The sequence below is a fragment of the Littorina saxatilis genome, linkage group LG4, assembly GCF_037325665.1.
Source record: "Littorina saxatilis isolate snail1 linkage group LG4, US_GU_Lsax_2.0, whole genome shotgun sequence".
Taxonomy (NCBI): Eukaryota; Metazoa; Mollusca; class Gastropoda; order Littorinimorpha; family Littorinidae; genus Littorina; species Littorina saxatilis.
This window is the reverse complement of record NC_090248.1, coordinates 69829786-69853193: the sequence shown is the minus strand read 5'-3', so window position 1 is coordinate 69853193 and position 23408 is coordinate 69829786. Positions and strand designations below refer to the sequence as shown.

At 45.2% G+C, this 23408-nt stretch overlaps 1 protein-coding gene across 2 annotated transcripts in view; it reads left to right on the top strand.

Moving 5' to 3' along the window:
- Positions 1-2436: 2436 nt before the first annotated feature.
- LOC138965500 (leukocyte receptor cluster member 9-like) overlaps positions 2437-23408 on the top strand; it is a 24207-nt gene continuing 3235 nt past the window's right edge. Inside the window, exons 1-3 of one of the 2 annotated variants that reach the window (XM_070337673.1) lie at positions 2437-2574; positions 3149-3381; positions 18888-19093. In XM_070337673.1, coding sequence (XP_070193774.1) covers positions 3219-3381; positions 18888-19093 — 369 coding nt within the window. In that variant the 5' untranslated portion in view covers positions 2437-2574; positions 3149-3218. Of the gene's footprint in view, positions 2575-3148; positions 3420-18887; positions 19094-23408 lie in introns of those variants that run through there. The other variant, XM_070337674.1, reaches the window with a different exon arrangement.

The following is a 23408-nucleotide window of genomic DNA, read 5'->3' as shown; positions in this document are numbered from 1 at the left end:
GTGGTGAGTGCATGTGGTGTGTGCATGTGGTGTGTGCATGTGGTGTGTGCATGTGGTGTGTGCATGTGGTGTGTGCATGTGGTGTGTGCATGTGGCGTGTGCATGTGGTGTGTGCATGTGGCGTGTGCATGTGGCGTGTGCATGTGGCGTGTGCATGTGGCGTGTGCATGTGGTGTGTGCATGTGGTGTGTGCATGTGGTGTGTGCATGTGGTGTGTGCATGTGATGTGTGCATATGGTGTGTGCATGTGGTGTGTGCATGTGGTGTGTGCCTGTGGTGTGTGCATGTGGTGTGTGCATGTGGTGTGTGCATGTGGTGTGTGCATGTGGTGTGTGCATGTGGTGTGTGCATGTGGCGTGTGCATGTGGCGTGTGCATGTGGTGTGTGCATGTGGTGTGTGCATGTGGTGTGTGCATGTGGTGTGTGCATGTGGTGTGTGCATGTGGTGTGTGCATGTGGTGTGTGCATGTGGTGTGTGCATGTGGTGTGTGCATGTGGTGTGTGCATGTGGTGTGTGCATGTGGTGTGTGCATGTGGCGTGTGCATGTGGCGTGTGCATGTGGTGAGTGCATGTGGCGTGTGCATGTGGCGTGTGCATGTGGCGTGTGCATGTGGTGTGTGCATGTGGTGTGTGCATGTGGTGTGTGCATGTGGTGTGTGCATGTGGTGTGTGCATGTGGTGTGTGCATGTGGTGTGTGCATGTGGTGTGTGCATGTGGCGTGTGCATGTGGTGTATGCATGTGGTGTGTGCATGTGGTGTGTGCATGTGGTGTGTGCATGTGGTGTGTGCATGTGGTGTGTGCATGTGGTGTGTGCATGTGGTGTGTGCATGTGGTGTGTGCATGTGGTGTGTGCATGTGGTGTGTGCATGTGGCGTGTGCATGTGGTGTGTGCATGTGGTGTGTGCATGTGGTGTGTGCATGTGGTGTGTGCATGTGGTGTGTGCATGTGGTGTGTGCATGTGGTGTGTGCATGTGGTGAGTGCATGTGGTGTGTGCATGTGGTGTGTGCATGTGGCGTGTGCATGTGGCGTGTGCATGTGGTGTGTGCATGTGGTGTGTGCATGTGGTGTGTGCATGTGGTGTGTGCATGTGGTGTGTGCATGTGGTGTGTGCATGTGGTGAGTGCATGTGGTGTGTGCATGTGGTGTGTGCATGTGGCGTGTGCATGTGGCGTGTGCATGGGGTGTATGCATGGGGTGTGTGCATGTGGTGTGTGCATGTGGTGTGTGCATGTGGTGTGTGCATGTGATGTGTGCATATGGTGTGTGCATGTGGTGTGTGCATGTGGTGTGTGCATGTGGTGTGTGCATGTGATGTGTGCATATGGTGTGTGCATGTGGTGTGTGCATGTGATGTGTGCATATGGTGTGTGCATGTGGTGTGTGCAGGTAATGCTTTGAATGCAAATATTTACTGGCAGCGAACAGGTTAATATACACCAGAGGTATTTAGGTAAGTTTAAATCAATATTTCGGCATGTAACTGCCTTCTTCGGGATGGTATGGAAAGAATGGAATTTATTTATGTAAGCTATCACAATAATTATGTCTCTGAACACACACTCACACACACACATACACTGGAAATTCATAGCTCAGAATTCAGAGGCATTTAAGTCTCCAAATTTGTAGAACCTGCACTTGTAATCATAACAAGTCATTTTAGATCCCTTTGAAGTTACGGAATGAACTCCGATGAACTGTACGCATGCATTTCGTTTACATGGGTCAAATAAGGAATTATCCGTATGAGCCGACAAGGGAGACAACTCTTTCGTGTACCATGGTTGACAACGTACGCCATTTTCAGTGCATTTTCGTCGATTGAACAACCAAATTAATTAATTATGCTTAAGTTTGAAGCTCAATCCGTCAATTAATTTCACGACACTTGAAATGTTCTTTGGCTTGCTTACATGGACTTGTATCAAAAATAAGTAAAGAATGTCACTGGATTCTGAGCTATGAATTTAACACGCTAAAGAATGTCACTGGATTCTGAGCTATGAATTTAACACCCTAAAGAATGTCTCTGGATCTGAGCTATGAATTTAACACCCTAAAGAATGTCTCTGGATCTGAGCTATGAATTTAACACCCTAAAGAATGTCACTGGATCTGAGCTATGAATTTAACACCCTGAAGTTCAAGATTACCCATACACTGCAAGGGTTTTCATAAATGGTATTATAGAGAGAAAAAAGTCAACAAGCTTATAGACGGAAAAGCCTTTTTTCAGCTTGTCTTAAACCTTAGAAGGAAAACTTAGAAGGCACACACTCTGCACAGTGTAACCGGTGCTGATGAGGTCGCCAAGGTAACTAACTCATACAAAACCGACTGATTTCTTTCAGTTGGGAGTTAGGTCCCTTGGTACGAGTTTTTGCGTGACGTGCTATTTTTAGTCATTACGAATTTCCAATCTTCCCTTGCACAACTTCCGGGAAAGGAGTTTGTGGTGCAAACAACTTGGCGACAGAAATAGATCAGAAGAACGTTTCAACACATTATAAAAGTGGCGTGTAAGCTTCAAAGCTGTACACCTGCTGCAACTTCGAGACTTCAACTCAAGGTAAGGATTCTTAGCGTGAGATCTATGAATTTTGTCTTGGTGTTTTATGCACGGGTTGCGTCGTCTGCATAGAACCGCCCTCAACTTGGGCACTTGTTTTCCAGTGGTACGGTATCTAACGACAAAAGACTTGAGTGACAGAGTGATTACCAGTATGTCTCTGTTACCAGTGATGGAGTCGGTTTGTGTGTGTGTGTGTGTGTGTGTGTGTGTGTGTGTGTGTGTGTGTGTGTGTGTGTGTACACTTGTATCTGATCAGCAGGAATTAAGATCACTTAATTGAAACTTGTAATTGCGTGAAGTTTAACTCAGTTACGTATTACATTCTTCAATCAGGGCCACGTGGAATACACAACACACACACTCTCTCTGTCTCTGTTTGCCTGTCTGCATGTCTCTCTCTCTCTCTCTCTCTCTCTCTCTCTCTCTCTCTCTCTCTCTTTCTTTCTCTCTCTCTCATTTTGAACCCAGAAATGTTAGCAAAAAGGTGACAGAAATAATCACAGATACGAGGATGACATTGAGAGAACTTTGGTATTATTAAAACACAGTGAAATCTTAATCATTGTTTCAGGTTTCGGTCATTTTTCGCCATTCTGGCGTCACCAAGGGACACAGCTACTGTTGAAGAAGCTACAGCTACCATGGCGTCATGTGCAGTAGAAACCCCGCAGGCCACTGAGGTGTCCGACATCAAGTCTGCTTTTCCAGGCCGATGTCGCGTCATCAAGGACATGGGATTGTTCACACACATTGTGACACTGCAGCCTAAAGATATGGACGTCACACTCAAGTTTCAGCTTACAGGTAAGATATGGACGTCACACTCAAGTTTCAGCTTACAGGTAAGATATGACACCGACCATTATTATACCCCCCGCGGGTTAGGGGGAAGAATTTACCCGATGCTCCCCAGCATGTCGTAAGAGGCGACTAACGGATTCTGTTTCTCTTTTTACCCTTGTTAAGTGTTTCTTGTATAGAATATACTAGTCAATTTTTGTAAAGATTTTAGTCAAGCAGTATGTAAGAAATGTTAAGTCCTTTGCACTGGAAACTTGCATTCTCCCAGTAAGGTAATACATTGTACTACGTTGCAAGCCCCTGGAGCAAATTTTTCATTAGTGCTTTTGTGAACAAGAAACAATTGACAAGTGGCTCTATCCCATCTCCCCCCTTTCCTCTTCGCGATATAACCTTCGTGGTTGAAAACGACGTTAAACACCAAATAAAGAAAGAAAGACCATTATTATGATAATAAGGAGGATATTTATATGGCGCAAACCCTTAAACAGTTCTTAAAGTCTCACAAAAACATACATGTACATAAATCAAGTTTAACGGTAAATGGTTTTGTGTTGATGAAACTGAGAAGTACAGATCTGGCTAAGTGCTGTGTGGGGATTGTGTTGATGTAACTGAGAAGTACAGATCTGGCTAAGTGCTGTGTGGGGATTGTGTTGATGTAACTGAGAAGTACAGACCTGGCTAAGTGCTGTGTGGGGATTGTGTTGATGTAACTGAGAAGTACAGACCTGGCTAAGTGCTGTGTGGGGATTGTGTTGATGTAACTGAGAAGTACAGATCTGGCTTAGTGCTGTGTGGGGATTGTGTTGATGTAACTGAGAAGTACAGATCTGGCTAAGTGCTGTGTGGGGATTGTGTTGATGTAACTGAGAAGTACAGATCTGGCTAAGTGCTGTGTGGGGATTGTGTTGATGTAACTGAGAAGTACAGATCTGGCTAAGTGCTGTGTGGGGATTGTGTTGATGTAACTGAGAAGTACAGACCTGGCTAAGTGCTGTGTGGGGATTGTGTTGATGTAACTGAGAAGTACAGATCTGGCTAAGTGCTGTGTGGGGATTGTGTTGATGTAACTGAGAAGTACAGACCTGGCTAAGTGCTGTGTGGGGATTGTGTTGATGTAACTGAGAAGTACAGATCTGGCTAAGTGCTGTGTGGGGATTGTGTTGATGAAACTGAGAAGTACAGATCTGGCTAAGTGCTGTGTGGGGATTGTGTTGATGTAACTGAGAAGTACAGACCTGGCTAAGTGCTGTGTGGGGATTGTGTTGATGTAACTCAGAGAAGTACAGATCTGGCTAAGTGCTGTGTGGGGATTGTGTTGATGTAACTGAGAAGTACAGATCTGGCTAAGTGCTGTGTGGGGATTGTGTTGATGTAACTGAGAAGTACAGATCTGGCTAAGTGCTGTGTGGGGATTGTGTTGATGTAACTCAGAGAAGTACAGACCTGGCTAAGTGCTGTGTGGGGATTGTGTTGATGTAACTGAGAAGTACAGATCTGGCTAAGTGCTGTGTGGGGATTGTGTTGATGTAACTCAGAGAAGTACAGATCTGGCTAAGTGCTGTGTGAGGATTGTGTTGATGTAACTGAGAAGTACAGACCTGGCTAAGTGCTGTGTGGGGATTGTGTTGATGTAACTGAGAAGTACAGACCTGGCTAAGTGCTGTGTGGGGATTGTGTTGATGACCACTGAGAAGTACAGACCTGGGTAAGTGCTGTGTGGGGATTGTGTTGATGAAACTGAGAAGTACAGATCTGGCTAAGTGCTGTGTGGGGATTGTGTTGATGTAACTGAGAAGTACAGATCTGGCTAAGTGCTGTGTGGGGATTGTGTTGATGTAACTCAGAGAAGTACAGACCTGGCTAAGTGCTGTGTGGGGATTGTGTTGATGTAACTGAGAAGTACAGATCTGGCTAAGTGCTGTGTGGGGATTGTGTTGATGTAACTCAGAGAAGTACAGATCTGGCTAAGTGCTGTGTGGGGATTGTGTTGATGAAACTGAGAAGTACAGATCTGGCTAAGTGCTGTGTGGGGATTGTGTTGATGACCACTGAGAAGTACAGACCTGGCTTAGTGCTGTGTGGGGATTGTGTTGATGTAACTGAGAAGTACAGACCTGGCTAAGTGCTGTGTGGGGATTGTGTTGATGTAACTGAGATTTACAGATCTGGCTAAGTGCTGTGTGGGGATTGTGTTGATGTAACTGAGAAGTACAGACCTGGCTAAGTGCTGTGTGGGGATTGTGTTGATGTAACTCAGAGAAGTACAGATCTGGCTAAGTGCTGTGTGGGGATTGTGTTGATGTAACTGAGAAGTACAGACCTGGCTAAGTGCTGTGTGGGGATTGTGTTGATGTAACTGAGAAGTACAGACCTGGCTAAGTGCTGTGTGGGGATTGTGTTGATGAAACTGAGAAGTACAGATCTGGCTAAGTGCTGTGTGGGGATTGTGTTGATGAAACTGAGAAGTACAGATCTGGCTAAGTGCTGTGTGGGGATTGTGTTGATGTAACTGAGAAGTACAGACCTGGCTAAGTGCTGTGTGGGGATTGTGTTGATGTAACTGAGAAGTACAGACCTGGCTAAGTGCTGTGTGGGGATTGTGTTGATGAAACTGAGAAGTACAGATCTGGCTAAGTGCTGTGTGGGGATTGTGTTGATGTAACTGAGAAGTACAGACCTGGCTAAGTGCTGTGTGGGGATTGTGTTGATGTAACTGAGAAGTACAGACCTGGCTAAGTGCTGTGTGGGGATTGTGTTGATGAAACTGAGAAGTACAGATCTGGCTAAGTGCTGTGTGGGGATTGTGTTGATGAAACTGAGAAGTACAGATCTGGCTAAGTGCTGTGTGGGGATTGTGTTGATGTAACTGAGAAGTACAGACCTGGCTAAGTGCTGTGTGGGGATTGTGTTGATGTAACTGAGAAGTACAGATCTGGCTAAGTGCTGTGTGGGGATTGTGTTGATGAAACTGAGAAGTACAGATCTGGCTAAGTGCTGTGTGGGGATTGTGTTGATGAAACTGAGAAGTACAGATCTGGCTAAGTGCTGTGTGGGGATTGTGTTGATGTAACTGAGAAGTACAGACCTGGCTAAGTGCTGTGTGGGGATTGTGTTGATGTAACTGAGAAGTACAGACCTGGCTAAGTGCTGTGTGGGGATTGTGTTGATGAAACTGAGAAGTACAGATCTGGCTAAGTGCTGTGTGGGGATTGTGTTGATGTAACTGAGAAGTACAGACCTGGCTAAGTGCTGTGTGGGGATTGTGTTGATGTAACTGAGAAGTACAGACCTGGCTAAGTGCTGTGTGGGGATTGTGTTGATGTAACTGAGAAGTACAGACCTGGCTAAGTGCTGTGTGGGGATTGTGTTGATGTAACTGAGAAGTACAGATCTGGCTAAGTGCTGTGTGGGGATTGTGTTGATGTAACTGAGAAGTACAGATCTGGCTAAGTGCTGTGTGGGGATTGTGTTGATGTAACTCAGAGAAGTACAGATCTGGCTAAGTGCTGTGTGGGGATTGTGTTGATGTAACTGAGAAGTACAGACCTGGCTAAGTGCTGTGTGGGGATTGTGTTGATGTAACTGAGAAGTACAGATCTGGCTAAGTGCTGTGTGGGGATTGTGTTGATGTAACTGAGAAGTACAGATCTGGCTAAGTGCTGTGTGGGGATTGTGTTGATGAAACTGAGAAGTACAGATCTGGCTAAGTGCTGTGTGGGGATTGTGTTGATGAAACTGAGAAGTACAGACCTGGCTAAGTGCTGTGTGGGGATTGTGTTGATGTAACTGAGAAGTACAGATCTGGCTAAGTGCTGTGTGGGGATTGTGTTGATGTAACTGAGAAGTACAGACCTGGCTAAGTGCTGTGTGGGGATTGTGTTGATGAAACTGAGAAGTACAGATCTGGCTAAGTGCTGTGTGGGGATTGTGTTGATGTAACTGAGAAGTACAGATCTGGCTAAGTGCTGTGTGGGGATTGTGTTGATGTAACTGAGAAGTACAGATCTGGCTAAGTGCTGTGTGGGGATTGTGTTGATGTAACTGAGAAGTACAGACCTGGCTAAGTGCTGTGTGGGGATTGTGTTGATGTAACTGAGAAGTACAGATCTGGCTAAGTGCTGTGTGGGGATTGTGTTGATGTAACTGAGAAGTACAGATCTGGCTAAGTGCTGTGTGGGGATTGTGTTGATGTAACTCAGAGAAGTACAGATCTGGCTAAGTGCTGTGTGGGGATTGTGTTGATGTAACTGAGAAGTACAGACCTGGCTAAGTGCTGTGTGGGGATTGTGTTGATGTAACTGAGAAGTACAGATCTGGCTAAGTGCTGTGTGGGGATTGTGTTGATGTAACTGAGAAGTACAGATCTGGCTAAGTGCTGTGTGGGGATTGTGTTGATGAAACTGAGAAGTACAGATCTGGCTAAGTGCTGTGTGGGGATTGTGTTGATGAAACTGAGAAGTACAGACCTGGCTAAGTGCTGTGTGGGGATTGTGTTGATGTAACTGAGAAGTACAGATCTGGCTAAGTGCTGTGTGGGGATTGTGTTGATGTAACTGAGAAGTACAGACCTGGCTAAGTGCTGTGTGGGGATTGTGTTGATGAAACTGAGAAGTACAGATCTGGCTAAGTGCTGTGTGGGGATTGTGTTGATGTAACTGAGAAGTACAGATCTGGCTAAGTGCTGTGTGGGGATTGTGTTGATGTAACTGAGAAGTACAGATCTGGCTAAGTGCTGTGTGGGGATTGTGTTGATGTAACTGAGAAGTACAGACCTGGCTAAGTGCTGTGTGGGGATTGTGTTGATGTAACTGAGAAGTACAGATCTGGCTAAGTGCTGTGTGGGGATTGTGTTGATGTAACTGAGAAGTACAGACCTGGCTAAGTGCTGTGTGGGGATTGTGTTGATGTAACTGAGAAGTACAGACCTGGCTAAGTGCTGTGTGGGGATTGTGTTGATGTAACTGAGAAGTACAGATCTGGCTAAGTGCTGTGTGGGGATTGTGTTGATGTAACTGAGAAGTACAGACCTGGCTAAGTGCTGTGTGGGGATTGTGTTGATGTAACTGAGAAGTACAGACCTGGCTAAGTGCTGTGTGGGGATTGTGTTGATGAAACTGAGAAGTACAGATCTGGCTAAGTGCTGTGTGGGGATTGTGTTGATGTAACTGAGAAGTACAGACCTGGCTAAGTGCTGTGTGGGGATTGTGTTGATGTAACTGAGAAGTACAGATCTGGCTAAGTGCTGTGTGGGGATTGTGTTGATGTAACTGAGAAGTACAGATCTGGCTAAGTGCTGTGTGGGGATTGTGTTGATGTAACTGAGAAGTACAGACCTCAGGCTAAGTGCTGTGTGGGGATTGTGTTGATGAAACTGAGAAGTACAGATCTGGCTAAGTGCTGTGTGGGGATTGTGTTGATGTAACTGAGAAGTACAGATCTGGCTAAGTGCTGTGTGGGGATTGTGTTGATGTAACTGAGAAGTACAGATCTGGCTAAGTGCTGTGTGGGGATTGTGTTGATGTAACTGAGAAGTACAGACCTGGCTAAGTGCTGTGTGGGGATTGTGTTGATGTAACTGAGAAGTACAGATCTGGCTAAGTGCTGTGTGGGGATTGTGTTGATGTAACTGAGATTTACAGATCTGGCTTAGTGCTGTGTGGGGATTGTGTTGATGTAACTGAGAAGTACAGACCTGGCTAAGTGCTGTGTGGGGATTGTGTTGATGTAACTGAGAAGTACAGACCTGGCTAAGTGCTGTGTGGGGATTGTGTTGATGTAACTGAGAAGTACAGATCTGGCTAAGTGCTGTGTGGGGATTGTGTTGATGTAACTGAGAAGTACAGATCTGGCTAAGTGCCGTGTGGGGATTGTGTTGATGTAACTGAGAAGTACAGACCTGGCTTAGTGCTGTGTGGGGATTGTGTTGATGTAACTGAGAAGTACAGACCTGGCTAAGTGCTGTGTGGGGATTGTGTTGATGTAACTGAGAAGTACAGACCTGGCTAAGTGCTGTGTGGGGGTTGTGTTGATGTAACTGAGAAGTACAGATCTGGCTAAGTGCTGTGTGGGGATTGTGTTGATGAAACAGAGAAGTACAGACCTGGCTAAGTGTTGTGTGGGGATTGTGTTGATGTACAGTGGAACCCCTCTTTTAAGACTATAAACAAATCTGAGAAATTAGGTCTTATAAAGGAAGGAGTCTTATATAAAGGTAGGAGTCTTATAAAGGTAGGAGTCTTATAAAGGTAGGAGTCTTAAAATGGCGGTAAAATGACAGAGGTTATGAACCAAAAATATGAAAAAGCAAGGTCTTAAAAAGTTTTATATTGGCTGGTCTTAAGATGGAGGTTCCACTGTAGTGGTAACCATGTCTGTGTCACTCTGGCTGGCTGTCTGTGTTTGTGTCACTCTGGCTGGCTGTCTGTGTTTGTGTCACTCTGGCTGGCTGTCTGTGTCTGTGTCACTCTGGGTGGCTGGCTGTGTTTGTGTCACTCTGGCTGGCTGTCTGTGTTTGTGTCACTCTGGCTGGCTGTCTGTGTTTGTGTCACTCTGGCTGGCTGTCTGTGTTTGTGTCACTCTGGCTGGCTGTCTGTGTTTGTGTCACTCTGGCTGGCTGTCTGTGTTTGTGTCACTCTGGCTGGCTGTCTGTGTTTGTGTCACTCTGGCTGGCTGTCTGTGTTTGTGTCACTCTGGCTGGCTGTCTGTGTCTGTGTCACTCTGGCTGGCTGTCTGTGTCTGTGTCACTCTGGCTGGCTGTCTGTGTCTGTGTCACTCTGGCTGGCTGTCTGTGTTTGTGTCACTCTGGCTGGCTGTCTGTGTTTGTGTCACTCTGGCTGGCTGTCTGTGTTTGTGTCACTCTGGCTGGCTGTCTGTGTTTGTGTCACTCTGGCTGGCTGTCTGTGTTTGTGTCACTCTGGCTGGCTGTCTGTGTTTGTGTCACTCTGGCTGGCTTTCTGTGCCTGTGTCACTCTGGCTGGCTGTCTGTGTTTGTGTCACTCTGGCTGGCTGTCTGTGTTTGTGTCACTCTGGCTGGCTGTCTGTGTTTGTGTCACTCTGGCTGGCTGTCTGTGTTTGTGTCACTCTGGCTGGCTGTCTGTGTCACTATGGCTGGCTTTGTGTGTCTGTGTCACTATGGCTGGCTTTGTGTGTCTGTGTCACTCTGGCTGGCTGTCTGTGTCTGTGTCACTCTGGCTGGCTGTCTGTGTTTGTGTCACTCTGGCTGGCTGTCTGTGTTTGTGTCACTCTGGCTGGCTGTCTGTGTTTGTGTCACTCTGGCTGGCTGTCTGTGTCTGTGTCACTCTGGGTGGCTGGCTGTGTTTGTGTCTATGTTTTACAGTATGTTGATAGAGAATGCTTGTGCAATTGTGTTTGCTTGCTTCTGCTTATCTGCTGCAAAGTGATATACGTCGAAGAAAACTTCAAAACAAAAAGAAAACACAACAGAAAATGTTTGGCAGCTGGTCGCTGACTTCTTCATGATGGTAATAAGTAAGGAATAACGGTCGCTGACTTCTTCATGATGGTAATAAGTAAGGAATAACGGTCGCTGACTTCTTCATGATGGTAATAAGTAAGGAATGACGGTCGCTGACTTCTTCATGATGGTAATAAGTAAGGAATGACGGTCGCTGACTTCTTCATGATGGTAATAAGTAAGGAATAACGGTCGCTGACTTCTTCATGATGGTAATAAGTAAGGAATGACGGTCGCTGACTTCTTCATGATGGTAATAAGTAAGGAATGACGGTCGCTGACTTCTTCATGATGGTAATAAGTAAGGAATAACGGTCGCTGACTTCTTCATGATGGTAATAAGTAAGGAATGACGGTCGCTGACTTCTTCATGATGGTAATAAGTAAGGAATAACGGTCGCTGACTTCTTCATGATGGTAATAAGTAAGGAATGACGGTCGCTGACTTCTTCATGATGGTAATAAGTAAGGAATAACGGTCGCTGACTTCTTCATGATGGTAATAAGTAAGGAATGACGGTCGCTGACTTCTTCATGATGGTAATAAGTAAGGAATGACAGTCGCTGACTTCTTCATGATGGTAATAAGTAAGGAATGACGGTCGCTGACTTCTTCATGATGGTAATAAGTAAGGAATGACAGTCGCTGACTTCTTCATGATGGTAATAAGTAAGGAATGACGGTCGCTGACTTCTTCATGATGGTAATAAGTAAGGAATAATGGTCGCTGACTTCTTCATGATGGTAATAAGTAAGGAATGACGGTCGCTGACTTCTTCATGATGGTAATAAGTAAGGAATGACGGTCGCTGACTTCTTCATGATGGTAATAAGTAAGGAATAACGGTCGCTGACTTCTTCATGATGGTAATAAGTAAGGAATAACGGTCGCTGACTTCTTCATGATGGTAATAAGTAAGGAATAACGGTCGCTGACTTCTTCATGATGGTAATAAGTAAGGAATGACGGTCGCTGACTTCTTCATGATGGTAATAAGTAAGGAATGACGGTCGCTGACTTCTTCATGATGGTAATAAGTAAGGAATGACGGTCGCTGACTTCTTCATGATGGTAATAAGTAAGGAATAACGGTCGCTGACTTCTTCATGATGGTAATAAGTAAGGAATAACGGCATGTGATGTATAGTGTGTTGTCAATGTCATGATGGTAATAAGTAAGGAATAACGGCATGTGATGTATAGTGTGTTGTCAATGTCATGATGGTAATAAGTAAGGAATAACGGCATGTGATGTATAGTGTCTGTAGTACTAGCAACTGTGCCACCACCCAGCCTCTCCTCACTGTTATATCTCAGACCTCTTCCCACGGTCTGGTATCAATTAGAATAAGAGTACATTGTGCACCCTAAGCTTCTTCCAGCACAGTATCCTTATGCTAATGAGTTTCACTCTGTGCTCAGCTCTGTTACTGTATGCTGCTTATATCTTATGCTCTATACTTTAATGAATAAACTTAGTGATAGACATTCGTCTGATGTTATACTGATGTGGCTGAGAGTGTGACCCTACGATAGCCTCCGAATATAAACACACAACACCAAACTATTACATGGTGGCAGCTCTGGTGCCCCAGTGTGAACATCTTACAACTTACAAGTGTTTTCTGTGCCAGCTTTTGTGTGTGTGACACTGACAGCTTCTGATCATCGGAACTGTACTACCTGGAACTTTGTGACTGTGATTGTGATCTATGTGAGTCTGGAACAGTGACTAACCATTAGTAACTGTGTCATTCCCTGTCTTCAACTGGATTACTGAATAATTATCCTGGACACTATCCTGACCACCAGTGACTGTGTCTCTGACAGACAGTAATGCTAGTGTTGTACATGGATACATCATCGACTCCATAACCGTCACTCCGCACAATCCGGTAAGTGGTATCTTTCTCAATTTTACCATGCACACACAACCAACATGGCTGATGCACCATTGCCACGCCCAAAGATGGACTGGTCATCAGATGACAAGGCACAATCACTCCAAGATTTTAAGCAGCTCTGCGACATGTGGTTTAAAGTGAAAAACACTGAGAAAAAACTGCAACACAACTACATCATGTTGTGGCTTGGCAGTGAGGGTTTACGTCTACTCAACACATGGAACCTCACTGTCGAACAGCTCGAAGACCCCAAAAACATCTGGGACAGACTGCAGCTACTCCAACCACCACAAAATTTCCGCATTCATCGGCTAGAAATGCAGCGACTGACGCAACGGACAGGGGAGTCGGTAGAAGATTTTTGCACAAGATGCAGAACAAAGGCCATCAAATGCAAGTATACTGACAAAGCCGCAGAAGATGAGAGAGTTTTAGAGCAACTTATCGCTGGGACATCTATTTCCACTGTCCAGCGTGAACTCCTCTCTCGGGACAGCACCCTGACCCTCGCTACAGCCCTAGAACTAGCAAAGTCACACGAGGCTACAGCGAACCATATGCGTCAAATGCAGGAATTGACAGCTACAGGCTCGACCATCGACGCCATCAGAGCAAAGGACAGCAGAGCATGCGGCAACTGCGGTGGAAAACACCCACCTCGACAATGCCCAGCCTACGGCACTAAGTGCTCAAAATGCCTCAGGCCCAACCACTGGCAGAAGGTATGCCGCTCGAGCACCAGCGGTAGCACAGACAGACCTGGACATGCTGCACAGAGTCTTAAACAACACAAACCCCGAGGGCGGCGACGCGGTAGACCTGGCCACCAGCAAGGTGGCAGGAAACACATCAACGCCGTGCAAGACATCAGCGATGATGACCCTACTGACGACTTCGCCTGCCTGGATTTCTCTAGCATAGAGACAAATAACGGCGACAACCGGGATGAGCTATACGCCAGCCTGGACATCAAGTATTCAATGCCAGCATCCCTTAGAGTAAAGGTGGACACGGGAGCACAGGGAAACATACTCCCACTCCGCATCTATCGGCGAATGTTTCCCGAGCAGCTCAACCCTGAGGGTTTCCCGGCAGCAGGCGCCACAGAAATACGTCGCACTGTACTACAAGCGTACAACGGGACACTCATCAAGCAGTTTGGAGTCATCACGATCCAATGCAAATTCAAGAAAACAGAATGGCATGACGCAGAATTTTTTGTCACAGACAGCAACGGTCCAGCCATCCTGGGACTACCCAGCAGCAGACTGCTGAAGCTGGTCACCGTTCACTGCGCCATTCAAACAGCAGCAGCACCAGCACTGAAGCCAGTCAAGAACGCCAGTGACCTGGAGCGTACATACCCTGACAGATTTGAGGGTATAGGCAACTTTGAAGGTGAGCTACACATCACGCTCAAGGAGGGAGCCCAAGCAGTGGTGCAGCCTCCACGCAAGTATCCCATCCAGCTTCTAGATGAAATCAAATCGGAGCTGAAGAAGATGGAGAACATTGGCGTAATCACCCCCGTCACGGAGCCCACAGACTGGGTTAACGCACTAGCTTTCAGCAGGAAGGCTAGTGGCGGTCTGCGTGTGTGCCTGGATCCCAGAGCACTGAATCAGTGCATCAAGAGGACTCACCACAAGACCCCTACAATCGAGGAGATCACCAATCGCCTCAGTGGCTCCAAGGTTTTCAGCAAACTCGACGCCAAACACGGCTATTGGGCCATCAAACTCGATGAGGAATCCTCCATGCTCACCACCTTCAACAGCCCTGTTGGCCGATTCCGCTTCAATCGTCTTCCCTTTGGCCTCAACGTGAGCCAAGATGCATTCCAGCAAGCCATGGACCGCATCCTCAGCCAGTGTCCTGGTACCATCGGAATCACCGATGACGTCATTGTTCATGGCAAGGATGAAGAGGACCACGACAGGAACCTTCACCATCTGATGGACGTGGCAAGAAAATTTGGACTCGTCTTCAACAGCGACAAATGCCACATCAAGACATCTCAAATCAAATTCTTCCCGCAGTGGGGCACTGCGGTTATGAAATTAAAGGCCCCTCCTGTTTTTGGAACCGCAGGAGCTTTCTAGTTTGCTGTTAGGTAGATTGTTGGTTCCTCTTTCCTGTCATGCTCTCTTTTTCTTCATGAATTCTTTTCTTTTGTCTGCCTTCTTGCTCATTCACCTGTATTTTTTCCAAAAATCTCTTCTCTTGCCGCTTGTCTCGCGATTCATGTATAGTTTAATCTGTTAGTGTTCTGATGTAAGTCCAGCAGTAGATAGGTTAAGCCTATTTTAACATACTGGAAACTGGTAATCTTCCAGTAGGTATTAATTTAGTTTTACTAAAGCCTGCTGGGACACAAGTAATGGGTTAGTGCATTTGTAAACAGGAATCGCTTGACAAGTGGCCCCCTTCATCCCCCCTTCCTCGTCCTGATATGGCTCTGCGTAGTCGGCTGGACGTTAAGCAACAAATAAACAAACAAACAAACAAACAAACAAACAAAATCAAATTCTTTGGGATGATCTATGACCTAGAAGGAGTCCATCCTGATCCAGACAAATGCTCAGAGATCCAGGCCTTGCCAGCCCCAAAGTCCGTCACTGATGTTCAGCGCTTCCTTGGCATAGTTCAGTTCATGTCTCCTTTCATCCCCAAACTGTCCGACAAGACAGCACCCCTCCGTGCATTGACCAAGAAAGGAGTCAGCTTTGAGTGGAACAGCTCGTTGCAGAAAGTATTCGACGACCTCAAAGCATCAATCTGCAAAGACACAGCCCTCTCCTTCTTCGACGTATCCAAGAAGACTACCATACAGGTCGACGCATCGAAAATCGGAGTTGGAGCAGCCCTATTACAAGACGGCAAACCCATAGCGTTCGCCAGCAAGGCCCTGACCGACACAGAACAACGCTATGCGAACATTGAACGTGAACTTCTTGCTGTCGTCTTTGGATGCACGCGATTCCATACGTACATCTATGGAAAACACTTTGTGGTCGAAAGTGACCACAAACCCCTGGAACAGGTGCAGAAGAAAAGCCTAGCTAGTACTCCACCTCGCTTGCAGCGAATGATGTTACAGTTACAACACTATGACGTCACCATTCAATATCGCCTCGGAAAAGAGATGATCCTTGCTGACAGTCTCTCCAGACTTAACCCGACACCCGGTAAATCAATCAGCCTGGAGCAGTCCATCTACGCAGTCCAGTTTTCATCTGACAGGCTTCAGGAGCTACGGCAGAAAACAGATGCCGACCCTGACCTTGCAGCATTGAGAGACACCATCATCGATGGGTGGCCAGATAACGCAAAACTTCTGCCCAAACGACTGCGAGACTACTGGTCATGCAAAGATGAACTAAGTGTGGAGGATGATTTGGTGCTCAAAGGAGATCGAATCATCATACCGGCAGCGATGCAAGCATACATACTGCAGAACATTCATGCTGGTCATCAAGGAAGCGAAAAATGCAAGCTTCGCGCCAAGACTTGCGTCTACTGGCGTGGAATCAATGCACACATCGATGACTGGGTGAAGAGATGCAACGTCTGCCAAAGCAACCTAAACAGCCAGCAGGCAGAAACTCTCCTCCCCCACGACGTTCCAACCAGACCTTGGCAAAACGTCGGCACAGACCTATTTCATTTTGACGGAAAGGAATACATCTTAGTCTCAGACTACTTCTCCAAGATGCCTTTCATCAGACGCCTACCCGCTCAGCCAACCAGCACTTCAGTCATCACAGCACTGAAACAGCTGTTTAGCGAACACGGAATACCTACAAAGGTCATATCAGACAACGGACCACAATATGACTCTAACGAGTTCTCAACATTCTCAGCAGAATGGGGATTCCAACATGTCACCAGTTCTCCAAGATACCCCCAGTCCAACGGATTTGCGGAACGCATGGTGCAGACAGTCAAGAAGACATTGCTCAAAGCAAAGCAGAGCAACTCTGACCCAGACCTGGCAATGCTATTTGTCTCCGCACCACCCCCATTGACAGTTCGCTCCCTTCTCCTGCTGAACTCCTCTACTCCCGCAATCTCCAGTCCAATCTCCCACACCTGGCCAAACCCACTCCATACAACAGGAAAGCGCGCAGGAATCTTCAAGTCCGTCAACAAACTCAAAAAAAATACCACGATCGTTCAGCCCGAGACCTTCCTCCACTCCACACAGGCCAGAAGGTTCAGATGCAAGAAAACAACGGCACATGGATACCAGCAACTGTCGTCAACAAGAGGCCTGAACCAAGATCATACACCATCCGGACACCCAATGGTGGCATCTACCGCCGCAACAGAAGACAGCTGCGAGACCTGCCCACCATGCAGAAACGCCTCACCTGGGCAGACCAACAACAAGATGCCAGTCTCAGACCGCCTCGCCAAGACACCCCACAACCTGTGAACAACACACCCCAACGCAGTGACAACACCGAGTCGACAGTTCCAACAGCCCTTCGACGATCCAACAGACACACACAACAACCACAGCGACTCATTCAAACAATGTAGCTAACAGAAGTACTTGCAAGAAAGAAGAAAGAAGAGCATGCATGAAGACAGCAAGTTTTCCTGAAGAAGAGGAGAAACACACATACACAATGTGTTTTACATGTTTTACATACATACATTTATAATCACACAACAATACAATCCTCACACACAGACACATGTGAAGTGTTGTCAATGTGTATGTTTATGTTGTTTTATGTGTAGAAAGTAGTATGTTATTTTCAATGTAATTTTCTAACCGTAGTTGAAACAAACTGGTAAGAAGAAAAAAGTCAAAGAACTGACTGAACAAAGTCAAAGTACTGTGTGACTCTTCCAGACATTACTTTCAATTAACGACTACATATCTTCTGGTTTCAAGAAAGTATTCTACGATCTAATCTGTGACACTGATATAATGCAGAACAGTGCCAACCAGCACCAACAGTTTCCAAGACACTTGCTAGTAGCGTTTCTGTGTCCTCAGCCACTGCAACCACGACTCTTGTGAAAACAGTCCAAGAACAGTTCCTATCACCCTTGGTGTTGATAATATAATATCTTTTGTGGTTGTAGGTTATCCTATGTTACTTAGTAAGAAGTGACACTATGTTCGAGATTTGTACAGTGTGTTATACTTGCTTTCCAAAAGAGAGGGGATGTAGTACTAGCAACTGTGCCACCACCCAGCCTCTCCTCACTGTTATATCTCAGACCTCTTCCCACGGTCTGGTATCAATTAGAATAAGAGTACATTGTGCACCCTAAGCTTCTTCCAGCACAGTATCCTTATGCTAATGAGTTTCACTCTGTGCTCAGCTCTGTTACTGTATGCTGCTTATATCTTATGCTCTATACTTTAATGAATAAACTTAGTGATAGACATTCGTCTGATGTTATACTGATGTGGCTGAGAGTGTGACCCTACGATAGCCTCCGAATATAAACACACAACACCAAACTATTACAGTGTCTTGTCAATGTCATGATGGTAATAAGTAAGGAATAACGGCATGTGATGTATAGTGTGTTGTCAATGTCATGATGGTAATAAGTAAGGAATAACGGCATGTGATGTATAGTGTGTTGTCAATGTCATGATGGTAATAAGTAAGGAATAACGGCATGTGATGTATAGTGTGTTGTCAATGTCATGATGGTGATAAGTAAGGAATAACGGCATGTGATGTATAGTGTGTTGTCAATATCATGATGGTAATAAGTAAGGAATAACGGCATGTGATGTATAGTGTGTTGTCAATGTCATGATGGTGATAAGTAAGGAATAACGGCATGTGATGTATAGTGTGTTGTCAATGTCATGATGGTAATAAGTAAGGAATAACGGCATGTGATGTATAGTGTGTTGTCAATGTCATGATGGTAATAAGTAAGGAATAACGGCATGTGATGTATAGTGTGTTGTCAATGTCATGATGGTAATAAGTAAGGAACTTATAACGGCATGTGATGTATAGTGTATTGTCAATGTCATGATGGTAATAAGTAAGGAATAACGGCATGTGATGTATAGTGTATTGTCAATGTCACGATGACAACTGTCTGTACTTTCTGACACACCTGTTCTATCTGTTGCAGATTCCTACCCATCCACAGTACCAGAGATCTCAGTACGATCAGAGAGTCTCACACAAGGCAAACATGACGACCTTATAATTGTCCTGAAGGACGAGGCGGGGCAACTGACCGGCCAGCCCATGTTGCACAAACTGGTCACTGCTGCCGAAGGCTGGCTTCGCACCCACGGAATCCGCCCTGGCAAAAGTGTCAATGCCAATGCTGAGGTAAAGACTATATACTTACTCTATGACATTGAGGTAAAGACTATATACTTACTCTATGACATTGAAGTAAGGTATGTTATTGGAACGTTTAATTATTGACAAAACAAAACGTTTTGTCATCATTTTCACGAGTTTTCATTCACAAGCACCTGAGAAATAAATGTCATGTTCCCCGGGGAATAAATCCCCGGTTACCATAGTTGCAGGAAGCCCTATTACATGGATAATCAAAAGCAAACCCAATAGAAACGCTCGAGGATTCTTCGGCTCTTTTCATTGGCGTTTCCCCAGACCTAAACAGACGACACTGCTTCGCCAAGTTCCAAATACGAACTGGCAAACTGGCAAATGTAAACAAAAAACAAAACTACCTCATCAAAGGTCATACATTTATGCTTTATCGCAAACAAATAAAACCTATCGATATGTTTTATCTTCTCACAAAGTCATGGAGTGCGTGTATCTCTGTTTGGAGAAACACGAACGTCAAGTTTAAGTCAAACCAATTGACCCCTGACACACACATTTTGACCCGTGCACAAGACGTTGTATCGATAAACTAAGCGCAAATGAAAAAATAATAATAAAAAAGCAAAGAACATAGCAACAAGAAATGAAGACATCTGACAAAGCCAAGCAAGCAGAATGACAAGTCTAATGAAAAACAGAGAGGCAATGAGAAACAAGATCGCGATTATCTTTCCTTCGCGGCACGACGCAAATCATTTGTGTCCTTTGACCCAATTCGTGCAGTGCTGCACGATGCAAATCTTCTGTTACCTTTGACTCAACGTAGCTTCAATATTCGATTACTAATATTTACCACTGAAAACCGAGGAGTGGAATACCGAGAGGGGCAGGGTGGTAGGGTGATGGTGAAATGTAATGAAGAGAAAGCCGATTCTGCAATAACACAAACAAGAACAAAAAACCCAACACTGACCTATATGAATATTTAATCAATAATATGATCGTCTGCGTTGCAGGTGTGCAAGTGAAGGGTTGGGGGGGGGGGGGGGGGGGTAACTTGATCATTAATTTGTGTGTGTCAGTGTTTGTGTTCATGGACTGATTGTGAGGGAGGGGGGTGGGTGGGGTGGAGTGTGTTTCAGGTTTTGGTGTGGGTATGAAACGAGCAAAACAATACCCACACCACAAAATCTTGGAGGCAAAAAACACTCGCCGTCGCATCATTTTGTCCGCACAATATTATATGCACCAACAACCGGAAAGAAAGGTGACAATGGAAAAAGACTCATCTTTGCTTCCTGCGATTCCTTGCCCCCGACTCGAACGTCGCACGATAATCCACATAACAGATCTGTTGTGAGATGGTCAACGCTGACTGTGCAAGCAAATCACCTCGTTTGAAATACGACAATCCCATCGCTCGAATGCAACATGTGGGCACTATCGTCTCAAAGGCGCTTACTGTTGGTTTCACACACCACTCTGTAGTCGGAACCTACAGAACTTCGCATCCTCAAACCTGACATACTTGTCTCAACATTATAAACTCAAATCACACACAGTAAGTTGCTTTCGCACGCCAGCTTTGAACAACGTGCTGGGGCCCCGAACATGCATTATAATAACAGAACTCGCGTTTCAAACCATGGCTCCCTGTGTTGATTTTTGACTTAATGTTGAACCACCAAAATGATGACAAAAACGACGTTTGATGGTTTGTTGCCAGACCAGCTTTTTTGTCGGTCCTCGGGGGGCATATCGACTTTTGTTTCATATTTATTGACCGCGGCCTTCGGCCTTGGTCAATAAATATGAAACAAAAGACGATATGCTCCCCCTCGGACCGACAAAAAAGCTGGTCTGTCAACAACCCATCAAACATCTTATAATGTTCACAAATTAAACGTTATGTTCACAAATTAAACGTTATGTTCACAAATTAAACGTTCGAATAGCTTACCTTTCTTGTTATTTGATTCCAAATTTTTTAACGTTGGCAGTCTAAAAATTAAACAAAATTGATTTTTGTATGACATTGAAGTTATTGAATGATTATTGATACAGTGGAAACCACTTTTGAGGACACCATCCCCTTCCTTCTAAATTTATGACTTCCGCCATTTTATGACCATTATGCTCACATTTGATATGCTAATCCTTGGTACTTTGAGGCTCCCTCTCAATGGGGGGCTGATGTTCTTACATTTGATATGCTAATCCTTGGTACTTTGAGGCTCCCTCTCAATGGGGGGCTGATGTTCTTACATTTGATATGCTAATCCTTGGTACTTTGAGGCTCCCTCTCAATGGGGGGCTGATGTTCTTACATTTGATATGCTAATCCTTGGTACTTTGAGGCTCCCTCTCAATGGGGGGCTGATGTTCTTACATTTGATATGCTAATCCTTGGTACTTTGAGGCTCCCTCTCAATGGGGGGCTGATGTTCTTACATTTGATATGCTAATCCTTGGTACTTTGAGGCTCCCTCTCAATGGGGGCTGATGTTCTTACATTTGATATGCTAATCCTTGGTACTTTGAGGCTCCCTCTCAATGGGGGGCTGATGTTCTTACATTGGGGGGTCTTAGAAAGGAAGCGCCCTGTATGTGATGTGCTAGTTTTAATTTAATTTCGACTGCAATTTTTTGCCCCAACCCCTTGTTATTGTAGTATAATTATGTTTGGATACAATGATACGGAGTGTACATGAGGCAGCTATGTAAGCGTATAGGTGTAGAAGCATGCAAGTGTGTGTGTGTGTACGTACGTGTGTGTGTGTACGTACGTGTGCGTGATTGTGTGTGTACATGCAACTGACAGTGAGAGAGGAAAAGACAGCTGATTGTGTGTGTACATGTAACTGACAGTGAGAGAGGAAAAGACAGCTGATTGTGTGTGTACATGTAACTGACAGTGAGAGAGGAAAAGACAGCTGATTGTGTGTGTACATGTAACTGACAGTGAGAGAGGAAAAGACAGCTGATTGTGTGTGTACATGTAACTGACAGTGAGAGAGGAAAAGACAGCTGATTGTGTGTGTACATGTAACTGACAGTGAGAGAGGAAAAGACAGCTGATTGTGTGTGTACATGTAACTGACAGTGAGAGAGGAAAAGACAGCTGATTGTGTGTGTACATGTAACTGACAGTGAGAGAGGAAAAGACTGCTGATTGTGTGTGTACATGTAACTGACAGTGAGAGAGGAAAAGACAGCTGATTGTGTGTGTACATGTAACTGACAGTGAGAGAGGAAAAGACAGCTGATTGTGTGTGTACATGTAACTGACAGTGAGAGAGGAAAAGACAGCTGATTGTGTGTGTACATGTAACTGACAGTGAGAGAGGAAAAGACTGCTGATTGTGTGTGTACATGTAACTGACAGTGAGAGAGGAAAAGACTGCTGATTGTGTGTGTACATGTAACTGACAGTGAGAGAGGAAAAGACAGCTGATTGTGTGTGTACATGTAACTGACAGTGAGAGAGGAAAAGACTGCTGATTGTGTGTGTACATGTAACTGACAGTGAGAGAGGAAAAGACTGCTGATTGTGTGTGTACATGTAACTGACAGTGAGAGAGGAAAAGACTGCTGATTGTGTGTGTACATGTAACTGACAGTGAGAGAGGAAAACACAGCTGATTGTTTGTGTACATGTAACTGACAGTGAGAGAGGAAAAGACTGCTGATTGTGTGTGTACATGTAACTGACAGTGAGAGAGGAAAAGACAGCTGATTGTGTGTGTACATGTAACTGACAGTGAGAGAGGAAAAGACAGCTGATTGTGTGTGTACATGTAACTGACAGTGAGAGAGGAAAAGACTGCTGATTGTGTGTGTACGTGTAACTGACAGTGAGAGAGGAAAACACAGCTGATTGTGTGTGTACATGTAACTGACAGTGAGAGAGGAAAAGACAGCTGAATGTGTGTGTACATGTAACTGACAGTGAGAGAGGAAAAGACAGCTGATTGTGTGTGTACATGTAACTGACAGTGAGAGAGGAAAAGACAGCTGATTGTGTGTGTACATGTAACTGACAGTGAGAGAGGAAAAGACAGCTGATTGTGTGTGTACATGTAACTGACAGTGAGAGAGGAAAACACAGCTGATTGTGTGTGTACATGTAACTGACAGTGAGAGAGGAAAACACAGCTGATTGTGTGTGTACATGTAACTGACAGTGAGAGAGGAAAAGACAGCTGATTGTGTGTGTACATGTAACTGACAGTGAGAGAGGAAAAGACTGCTGATTGTGTGTGTACATGTAACTGACAGTGAGAGAGGAAAAGACTGCTGATTGTGTGTGTACATGTAACTGACAGTGAGAGAGGAAAAGACTGCT